Raw genomic sequence first — 11091 nt, 5'->3', positions numbered from 1 at the left:
CTAAGAGGCAACTTTTTCACAGAGGGTGGTACGTGAATGGAATGAGCTGCCAGAGGATGTGGTGGAGGCTGGCACAATTGCAACATTTAAGAGGCATCTGGATGGGTATGTGAATAGGAAGGGTTTGGAGGGATATGGGTCGAGTGCTGGCAGGTGGGACTAGATTGGGTCGGCATGGACGGGTTGGACCGAAGGGTCTGTTCCCATGCTGTACATCTCTATGACTCTAAACCTCACCCCCAATAAAAATCCCCCCTCCCATCCCCTATGGGAGTTCCGCGTGTTTCTCAATGAACGAATGCTTCTCCCAGGGAGGTATCATGTTCTGCATGACGTCAGTGCGCGCCATCACCAGGGCGACGGCGCGGGAGCGGGGGAGTCCTGCACGCCCGCAGTTTCTGTGAATGGACCCATCCTGGCCACGCCCTTCCTTCCCGCCCTGCACGTTCATTGGGCGCGTCCCCCGGACGGTATTGGCGGTGACGAGCGCGATTGTGACCCGGCCGAGGCGGGCGGCGCGTGCGCAGTGGGCGACTTTCGCGCCGGCCCTTCCCCTCCCGCCCTCTCTTGTCCTTAAAGCCGCCATTACTGTGTTGGCGAGTGCGGCACAACGGAGCGCTTCAACAATAAAGAAACGTCGCAATCGATTTGTTTTGTTCTTTTTTGAGGAAAAAAAAATACGCTTTTCATCTCCATCTTTTTTTTTCCCTGTCGATTAATCGAAAGCAGAGCCCTCCGTCGTGAAGAGGCGGTTGTTGTGTGTGTGTGTGCGCGCGCGGGGCGGGATAAAAGTTTTATTGAGAGAGAAGGAAAACAAACAAAAAATGGGCGACAAACTCGACATGTCCCTGGACGATATCATCAAACTGAACCGACAGAAAAGCCCGGGCGGCCGCGGAGGCAGAGGTGCCCGCGGCGGAGGTGGAGGAGGCGGCATGGGCCGCGGAGCAGGCCGAGGCGGCGGGGGCGGCCTAGCCGGCCGAGGAGCAGCGGGAGGCCGCGGTGGCGGTGGAGTTGGGGCGGGAGCCCTGGCTGTAGGCCTCATGCGCAACAGACAGAGTGCAATCCGGGGAAGAAACCGACCGGCTCCGTACAGCAGGGTAGGAAGCGACCGCGGTTTTAACAAAAAAAAACAGGAATGATAGGGGAAAAAAATGTGTTTCATTTAAATCCTGAGAGAGAGAAAGGAAAAACAAATCATTGTAGATTTTTATTTTGCCTTTTTTTTCTTCCGAAAAAGTGCATTTTTTAAAAAATAAAAACGATCGGTTTGAATTTTGAACCGAGCGGCGCCATATTGGAGCCGTTGTAGATTTTTTTTTAATTTTACAAAAAAATCTCTTCCCGTTAATTTTAAAACAACCCCCCGGGCCCTCGTTGGCCGCGAGTTTTTTTTTCCCCTGTCCCACGGAAACGTCGACGAATCGAGGAAGGATTGCAAACGCCTCGCCATTTCTACCCAGGAGGCCGGCAGCGGGTTCGCCCCTCGTTCTTCGTTCCCCAACCCTCCCTCCTCCTCCTCCTCCTTCTTCTAAAACGTCGGTGTAAAATGTTTTTTTAAGCTCGGAGTGTGTTGGAGGCGGTTAACGGGCGGAACCGCGGCTGAATTCAGCGGGAGCTTAAAATGGCGGCTCCGAGGCCGGAGCACGAAGATGTCGGGGAGGAGCGTGGGATCAGCTACACTGCGGCAGCAACCATCCCCTCGCTCCCTTTTGTGCTTCACATGGACGCTTTTACAAAGCATGGACTGCCTTTCCACTTCTACCACGTCAAAAGTTCGATTTGTGCCGCATTTCTCGACAGACAGCACCTTCACATCTTCGGAGTGATCGGGACTGCAACGAACTGCCTCTTTTGTTTCTCTGGACTTTTCATTAAAACTGTGAACATTTCGTACACTCGGTTGGGTTGCCTGGCAAGTGATGGGATTTCTTTTTACTGAAGGACTCTTAATCCGTGCTATTGAAATGAAGTCAGCCGATGCAAAATGCTCTTTGTTTTGGACTCTTGCGCTGTTAAGATTTGTGGACAATGGAATGCACCCACTTGGAAGAGGTGGAGGCGTTGTAGCTGTTTCTGCCGGAGAAGCTGCCACCAGCTGAGGAGAATTTCACACCAAAGTATCTGGCTAGTGGCTATTAGAAGGAATCCAGGCTTTAGTTCGAGATGTGCTGTGGAAACAGTGGTAGGATAATAAGTGAATTCATTTCTCACCAAGTAAACAGTTGCATCTGATTTTCTGTGCTTAATTTTCATCTATCATTGTGTATACAGGAGCACTTTATATGTTGCTAACTTAGTGAACATAGTGAAAATGATGTAATTAGATACTAAGTTATATTCATTGCATACACTCATTATGTTAAATAGTTAACCCATTTCAGGTAAGGTCAGTGTCCTTGTGTAATGAAACTCCCACGAGAATTGCTAAAGCAAGTGATTCAATCTTGCCTATGTATGTTGTAAATGTAGGGTGGGATTGAGATAGGTAGGGTGGACATGTGAATTAACCAATGTATTGGGGTGCAAAATGTAGGAAGTCAGCGAGGTGTATCTCTATTTTCTTATAGCCGAAACAACTCCCAGACAAGTGGCAGCATGACCTTTTTGACAGTGGTTTTGGCGCTAGCGGCGGTGTTGAAACTGGCGGAAAACTCTTGGTGTCCAACTTAGACTTTGGTGTGTCTGATGCAGATATTCAGGTAAGTGAAGTGCAGGATGTTGACTCTGTTTTCTGGTCCTGAATTGTGGGTTGGAAATGTTTTAGGGTATTCTAGTTTGGGTAGAATTGAACTCTTACTGCAAGGGATAGAACAGGATGGTGTGAGAGCCTATTTTCAAATAGTAATGCAATAGACAATAGGTGCAGGAGTAGATCATTCTGCACTTTGAGCCAGCACCACCATTCATTATGATCATGGCTGATCATCCTCAATCAGTATCCTGTTCCTGCCTTATCCCCATAACCCTTGATTCAATTATCCTTAAGAGCTCTATCCAATTCTTAAAAGTATCCAGAGACTTGGCCTCCACAGCCTTCTGGGGCAGAGCATTCCACACCCACCACTGTCGAGGTGAAGTAGTTTCTCCTCAACTCTGTTCTAAATGGCCTGCTCCTTATTTTTAAACTGTCCTCTGGTTCGGGACTCACCCATCAGCGGAAACATGTTTCCTGCCTCCAGAGTGTCCAATCCTTTAATAATCTTGTACGTCTCAATCAGATCCCCCCCTCAGCCTTCTAAACTCAAGGGTATACAAGCCCAGTCGCTGCAATCTTTCAACGTAAGCATGGACTACTTTCTAAACGGTGGGAAAATTCGTAAAGCCAAAGTACAGAGGGATCTGGGAGTGCTAGTTGAGGATTCTCTAAAGGTAAACATGCAGGTTGAGTCCGTGATTAAGAAAGCGAATGCAGTGTTGTCAATTATCTCAAGAGGGTTGGAATATAAAAGCACCGTTGTGCTACTGAGACTTTATAAAGCTCTGGTTAGGCCCCATTTGGAGTACTGTGTCCAGTTTTGGGCCCCACACCTCAGGAAGGACACTGGCACTGGAGTGTGTCCAGCGGAGATTCACACAGCTGATCCCTGGAATGGTAGGTCTAACATATGAGGATCCTGGGATTGTGTTCATTGGAGTTTAGAAGATTAAGGGGAGATCTAATAGGAACTTACAAGATAATACGTGGTTTGGAGAGGGTGGATGCTAGGAAATTGTTTCCGTTAGGTGAGGAGACTAGACCCGTGGACACAGCCTTAGAATTAGAGGGGGTAAATTCAGAACAGAAATGCGGAGACATTTCTTCAGCCAGGGAGTGGTGGGCCTGTGGAATTCATTGCCGCAGAGTGCAGTGGAGGCTGGGACGCTAAATGTCTTCAAGGCAGAAATTGATAAATTCTTGATGTCACAAGGAATTAAGGGCTACAGGGAGAATGCAGGTAAGTGGAGTTGAAATGCCCATCAGCCATGATTGAATGGGGGAGTGGACTCGATGGGCCGAATGGCCTTACTGCCGCTCCTATGTCTTATGGTAAGAGAGTCCCGCATTTCCGGGAATTGCCCTCGTGAACCTACGCTGCATTCCCTCAATAGCCAGAATGTCTTTCCTCAAATTTGGAGATCAAAACTGCACACAGTATTCCAGGTGAGGTCTCACCAGAGCCCTGTACAGCTGCAGAAGAACCTCTTTGCTTCTATACTCCATTCCTCTTGTTATGAAGGCCAGCATGCTATTAGCTTTCTTCACTGCCTGCTGTACCAGCAGTTGGCCTTGCTATTCTATTTTTCCCCCTCATTCTTCTCCCTGAAGAACGTGTTTTATTATGTTACATGTTTTTTGGCTGCTCTTTTGAATATATGTCCAACACCCCATCTGCAGGTTACAAACCTTCCCACTTTGGCAAACACATCAATTTAAGGTAACTTGGTTTGATTACAATATGTTGATCCATTGAAAATTCCTCTGCTTCCTCTAAGTGCATTACATCAAACTACTACTTCTCTCCCTTGGGAGAGCAGTCCTCCTCAAAATACATCATCTCGTTTGAATAGTGTTGAATTTCATGTACTGATTTAACCATTCCAGTACATTATTCACCTTGTCCTTGGACATTTGGTGTCTGACTATTACGCTTCCAGATTTTGAATTGTCTCCAGACCTCAAACTTGTCTTGTAGCTGCAGGTCTGGGTCATTAATGTGCCTTCAGAAATCAAACTTGATTTAAATGTTATTTGTTGAATTGAATGCTCTTGGCTGATTGCTTTGCCCTGAGCTGTCCTGCAGTTCTCATCTTCATTTTTCCCAGTTTACCACAGCTGGCATTAGCACAGTCCATACTGTTGATAATCTAATCCAGGGAAGCTAACCATTCCCCTGCTTTTAGGTATTGCATACTAAACAATTGGCTTGTGAATCTCTTGCATACCTGCTACATGAGACTGATTCTCTGAGCTTCATTTTATTTTTTTGATTTTCGAACTGTTCTGATTTTTATTTTGGACAATGATTTCATCCTTGATTTTGATCACACCAGTGCCCTAAACTCTGGAAGTTTTCTTTAAACTGCTGTGTATATCAGAAAACTCCCAAAACTTAGTTCTTTGACCACACTTGGTTTCCTGCCCTAATGTTGTTAGAGATGTCAAAATTTAACATTTGTGAAATACTTGGGATGTTTGGCAATGTTAAGTGTTAATGTTGTCTGCAGATTGAACAGCTGACATAGCTGATATCAAATGACGTAAAACTCCATTTCCTTTTGTAATAAGCAAGGGATTTTTCTTTCGGAATTTTGTCACTTAAACAGAACTATTGAGCAGCATGTGTTCACATTTTAGTCTTTTTTTATTGTAGTTTGTTTAAAACTAATTATTGTATGTCAACACTTCCCAGTCATCCCTGGTGGTTTAATTCACTCGCCTTGAGTGAGCTATTAGCAGAAAAAAAAATGCATGTTCACTATCTACTGGCATTTGAGGGGTGCCAAAACCAAGACACATTTCTTGTGCCTTTGTTGGCTGCCTTAAAATCACAAGTTATTCTGAGATAAATGTGAAATACAACAGGAGAGGTTAGGGAATAGGAAGTGCTGAAAGCTAGTATCAAGAATTTTGAGTTCATTAGAATAAATTTTGTCATGTTAGTGCCTCTAATCCAGAGACACAATGCACGGTCTACTCTTTGTAAAGCACTTGAATTGTGCTGTTTTTAATTTTTCAGGAACTTTTTGCTGAATTTGGGACATTGAAGAAAGCAGCTGTGCATTATGATAGATCGGGTCGCAGCCTAGGGACGGCAGATGTACACTTTGAGCGAAAAGCAGATGCTCTGAAAGCTATGAAGCAGTATAATGGAGTACCTTTAGATGGTAATTTTAGACATGGATGATAGAATCCTTGTGAATTGAATAAAACAAGATTGTAACTTAACAAGTTGAATTTAACTTAAAGTTATTAGCTTAACAACACATCAATCCTGAAAACACCTTCACATAGTGAAATTTACAGATGTATGCTGTTATAAATGTTATAAAAACATGTAAAGCATTATTCTGTTCAAGGTGCAACACAACAATTATTCAATCATTCTTCTTCCAGGTCTCCCTCAGTGTATACTTTCAGGATTTAACTGTCTTCGTGCAAGTTGCAATTAACTGATTAATGCAGCTCAGTCCACATTTTCCTTGCATTTTGATTCCCATATCGACACAAATGTACACTTGCGATGGTGGGCACACATACCAGCAACATTCTGGGTTACCTTTCGGGTTGGGGGAAAAGAACTTCCTGTTTAGCATCTTTATTTTTGCTTTCACCTGAACAGCTGAAGTTGAGTGTTGATTTGTTGCCTCTAAATGCTAACGTTTTAATCTCCTAGCTTTGTAGCTACTTCTCTTGGGTTTGTTAATTGCCTGGGCTGCTTAATCACAGATGTCTCACTACTCACCTCTGTCAATTATTGTAAAAAGCCATCCTGTTCACTATATCATTTTTCTAGGGAAGGAAATCTGCCATCTTTACATCTGGCTACATGTGATCCCAGTCCCATAACAATGACTGACTGTTAGCTGCCCTTTGATAGGATTTCATAAGACACTCAGTTCAAGGGGATTTGGGAATGGGCCACAAATGTTGGCCTGGTCAGTGATGCGTGAATTTTACCCTCAAAAATTAAAATGGAGCGATCTCTGTGACCTAGTAACTTTTTAAATATAATTTGTTGAATGTGAGTGCCACCAGTAAGGCTGACATTTATTGTCTGTTCCTAATTATCTGTGAAATGATTGTGTACTATAGCGAGCAACAATACTGCTCGAATCAGACTCCCTGAAAATATAGCTTTTCTGTAAATGGTCTGATTTTACTTTGTTCTTTGTTCACTGTTAAAATTGCCAACTGAGAAATTTTGTTTCTGTCTCCTTGTGGGGTAAAGGACGACCAATGAACATTCAACTGGTTACCTCACAAATTGATGCCCAAAGGAGACCACTTGTCAGGTGAGTTTTTTTTCTCTTGATCGCTACCTTTGTTACACTTTGGATTTTTATGATATGACATTTGCGTGAGTTTAAAATTATAAGGAAGGCACTGAGTTAGCACTGAAAAAGTGTTGCTGGAAAAGCACAGCAGGTCAGGCAGCATCCAAGGAGCAGGAGAATCGACATTTCGGGCATAAGCACTTCTTCAGCATCTGCAGTCCTCACTTTCTCCTACTGAGTTAGCACTGTCAAGTTGGTTTTTTGGAGTGACAGTTTTAACGTGTTTCACTTGTTTTTCATTTCCATTATTGTAGTGGAAACAGAGGATTAAACCGATCTCGTGGTAGTGCTTTTGGAGGTGGAAGCAGGCGATCCAGAGGCAGCAACAGAGGTGGGAGAGGTCGTGGGGGAAGGAATCCAAGGCAGCAGCTATCAGCAGAAGAACTGGATGCCCAATTGGATGCTTATAATGCCAGGGTGAGTCCGGTGTCTCTATTATTGAAGCAGCCTGGGATTTGTAACACTTCATTGTACAGTTAAGATTAGAATGGTGCACAGCAGGTCAGGCAGCATCCGAGGAGCAGGAAAATAGACGTTTCAGGCAAAAGCCCTCCTTCAACTCTGTTATTGGTGTGATTTAAATCTGTCCCTAAGAGTCCCACCTGTATTATGTTTAGGCGGTCTATCTTGTTTTTTATAAAATAATTGAAATCACTGGCTGTGCTGATCAATTGCACCATACGCACTGAGGCTCCCGGGGTTTAATTGGTGTGTGCTGCTTGCTTGGGGGGGAGTGCCACTTGGCTATATATAAGTGGAGTAGAAATTGTCACAATTCAGAGGAAATTGAAGAGTGATCCCTCAGAGAAAAATATGGTTGAGGTTGGACTAACGGTTATGGGAGCAAATCTATTATCTGGCATCGGAAAGCTTGGTGGAAAGGCCTTCACTTATTATATTTGAGAATGCAAAATGTTTGACTTGAAAGTGGCAGTGATGAGACTTTGTGAAAAGCTGTGAATCAACTATATCTCACGTGTAGTGTACTTTAATTTCTTGTATGCTTTTATTTGGGAGATTTTGAAGCTGAACTGAAGAGTTTAGAAAATGGATTGAAACAGACGGTGCACTACATTGGGTAGATAATCCAGTGCTAAAAATGTGTTGCTGGAAAAGCGCAGCAGGTCAGGCAGCATCCAAGGAACAGGAGAATCGACGTTTCGGGCATAAGCCCTTCTTCAGGAATCATAATCCAGTGTACATGAAAGAGAAGTTGAATATTCTGGGGTGGGAGATGGTTTGTTTTTGAGCCACCCCTTTGTTAGTAAAGCCTGTTTCAGGATTACTGGAAGAAATGTGTAGCAGATTGAAGTTTATGGGGTGAAAAATTGTATTTTAAGTTGTGTACTTTTGGATAGAATTAATTTTGTGATGAATATGAATAGCGTGAGGAAAGGTCGTTGAATTGATTTGGCATGTGGAAATGAAAGGTAAGATAAAAGTTGTGTAGCTGAGCAGATAAGGCATTAACAACCAAGTCAGCAGGGATTCTGTTTTTAAAAAGTAACTTGGCATGCCTTTATTGTTTATAAGGAACCTCTGGCATAACCAGTTCAGTGCATCTGGTAACTAGCTTCGCAAGCTGATATACTTTGGAGTGGAGGCAGGGGCATGAGCTAGTTGTACCATGTACAGAGGAACCTCATTTTTCTGAACAAGATGGGCTGGCACTATTTCGTTCAGATAATTATTTGGTTAATGGATTCAATGCCTCTCTTCTAGGGCCTCGGGTGTTTTCTGAAGTTTCCTTTTTCCTCGCTCTGCCTGCCTTACTCCCTCTTCTGTCCGGGTTTCTGAGCAGACACACCCTTGTGTGTAAGGGACCTGCAGCATTGCTGAAACCTCCCTGACCCCCAACATCAGTTCAATGGGATTAACACATCAAGCAGTTAAGTCTGCTCCCCATTCAGGAGACTAGGCAGCAGCACACAACACCTGAGCCCCTGCCTCCCACAGCCCCGTCCAAACCCTCCCCACACAACTTTTTACTGCAACGATTTGACATGTTCCACCTTTACCCTGTACAGGACAATATTGGATAGATTATCTGGGGAAGAGGGGTGGTTTAGGATGCACCCCTGTGTAGTACTCCCGGGAAAGTGTGGGGGGAGAGAGGAGGCCAGCGGTCAGTCATTTGGACACAGTGCCTGGGCTCCCATCGATGACCAGGACTGTTCTCTGCAGCATTCCAGTAAGCAGAGTTCACTTTTAATCTTTGTAAACAGAAGATGCGATCAGTGTTCGAAACACCTCTTTGATATAATGTTTCTATCGGGACCTTGGGATCATCTTTGCATAATCCAAAACTTGGATAATTGGTATTCGGATGTGATCAAGGTTCCTCTGCTGTTTCATGGAGCCGAGGCTTGTAAATTTTCAGATATTCTGTCTATATGATTAAATAAAAATTGTGATTTACTGCAAACTGTTGTGTGGGTCCAGCTGAACAGTCTGGAAGCTTTTTTAATATTTGTCTTAAAATTGATATGCTGAACATGTAATTGTTTCATTTCTTTCAGATGGACACAAGTTAAGTGACCTTGAAATTGACTCGCCAGTGGCTGATTTTTTTTTTTTCCTTGTGGGAGGGACATGAACAATGTAGTCTAGTAACTCCGTGAAATAGGTTTTTAAATATATGTAACTTTTTAAGTCACAGTCCTGTTTTGTACTGAATGTTTTCATTTTGGGATACGTTTTATTGGTTGCATGTCTTCATGGGAGGATGGACTTGCCCAGCCAGACCATGAAATAAATGCGCATTGTTAACTGAATGTATCTGGCTTTCTTGTCTCATTATGCAATTTGGAGGGCCATCTATGAATTAAAGTTGCTGTAACAGCTTAATGTAAGATGCATCTTTGTAATATTTGGATGTTAGGCAGTGAAATATGGTGTTTGGCTAAAGATTTGGTTAGTTATCCAGTTAACACTAAATTTGCTAACAAGGGGTTTTTGATATATTGGAACCAGTTAGTCAAGCTAAATCTGGAATTTGTCAGAATACTAATGTTCAAGTGTGATAAGAACATGGGTATTTAAACTTGAGTTCATTTCATTGATCATTGTTTGAACATCCGTTTCTAACTTGAATCTTGCACTCTGATGAATTGTAGAAACTTCAGCATCAAAACCTTTCAAATGTATAAATGCAACATACCCAGAGAGTACTCCTGGGGTTTTCATTACGTATGTTGATGTTTCTATATTAACTTGCCAATGCTCACCTTTTTTAAATGTCAGGATCATTTTTGTTGGAGCACGACAACTACAGATTTTTAAAATTAGCTGGTTACGTTTTGTTCTTGAAATAACTTTTTTTTCTTGGAATACATGGGCTTTCGTATTTCATGTACCTGATCTGTATGGGGGGGGGGTTTAATTGGTCTCTAGCAGGTTGATGCTGGATAAAGTTAGACCTGGTTTGATTCCTCCGTAAAGCTGAAAGCACCAACCATTTTCTAAATGTGTTATAATCTGTCCAATTTGCCTCATTTTGGGTATAGACAGAGAATCAGTATTCATATGCAAGATATCCTCACTGATAAACCATCAGCAAAAAGGTGTATCCTTTTCTTAAGTTTGTTTTGAATGCAAGTTGTATCATTTGAAGAACTTTATGAAGTATTTGTACTCAAACTGCTTTTTGATTGATCTGTACCATATATTACAGCGTAGTATTTCCATCATTTATTGGTATGTTAGTGTTCTCTTGTTCTGAAATCTATGTACACTTCAAGATGTCTGCAGTAACTCAACCTGCAAAATGGCTGAAGTTGATTTAGTTAACCCCAGTGTCTCCCACTTGGCAGGAGATCAGTTGCATATTATTTTACTCATTAAGTTTAGAACTTATAATCTATTTTGCCAAAATATTTGGGTCATAAACTGCCCCCATGTCCTCCAAGCACTTGACTCACTGGGGAATTGAGTTCTTACACCGTCACTGTTTAATCACTTGGCAATTGTTTGCCTTGGCAAAAAAGCAGAGGATTTCTGAAACACAGTATTCAACAGAGGTATTTCCAGCATTTTCTATTTGGAAGGATTGGA

General features: G+C 42.9%; 1 protein-coding gene across 3 annotated transcripts; it reads left to right on the top strand.

Moving 5' to 3' along the window:
• The first annotated feature begins 547 nt into the window (after positions 1-547).
• alyref (Aly/REF export factor) lies at positions 548-9812 on the top strand. Of its 3 annotated transcripts, none has more exons than XM_043715020.1 (6): positions 549-1100; positions 2571-2702; positions 5721-5868; positions 6933-6996; positions 7293-7455; positions 9558-9812. In XM_043715020.1, the coding sequence occupies exons 1-6, from the start codon at positions 825-827 to the stop codon at positions 9570-9572; spliced, it is 798 nt and encodes a 265-aa protein (XP_043570955.1). In that variant the 5' UTR covers positions 549-824; the 3' UTR covers positions 9573-9812. The 3 variants fall into 3 exon arrangements, with proteins under 3 accessions (XP_043570957.1, XP_043570955.1, XP_043570956.1); XM_043715021.1 differs by lacking the exon at positions 549-1100 and adding an exon at positions 1174-2185; XM_043715022.1 differs by lacking the exon at positions 2571-2702 and having other exon boundaries at positions 548-1100.
• Positions 9813-11091: the final 1279 nt, after the last annotated feature.

The sequence above is a fragment of the Chiloscyllium plagiosum genome, chromosome 24, assembly GCF_004010195.1.
Source record: "Chiloscyllium plagiosum isolate BGI_BamShark_2017 chromosome 24, ASM401019v2, whole genome shotgun sequence".
Lineage (NCBI taxonomy): Eukaryota > Metazoa > Chordata > Chondrichthyes > Orectolobiformes > Hemiscylliidae > Chiloscyllium > Chiloscyllium plagiosum.
The sequence above is the reverse complement of the archived record's forward strand: the minus strand, read 5'-3'. Positions and strand labels throughout refer to the sequence as shown.

Bases quoted from the DNA above. Each gene is read 5' to 3' on its own strand.
- alyref (XM_043715020.1), top strand. From the start codon at position 825: ATGGGCGACAAACTCGACATGTCCCTGGACGATATCATCAAACTGAAC. The intron at 5,869-6,932 runs GTAATTTTAGAC...TGTGGGGTAAAG, and splicing joins TAATGGAGTACCTTTAGATG to GACGACCAATGAACATTCAA. The intron at 6,997-7,292 runs GTGAGTTTTTTT...CCATTATTGTAG, and splicing joins CAAAGGAGACCACTTGTCAG to TGGAAACAGAGGATTAAACC.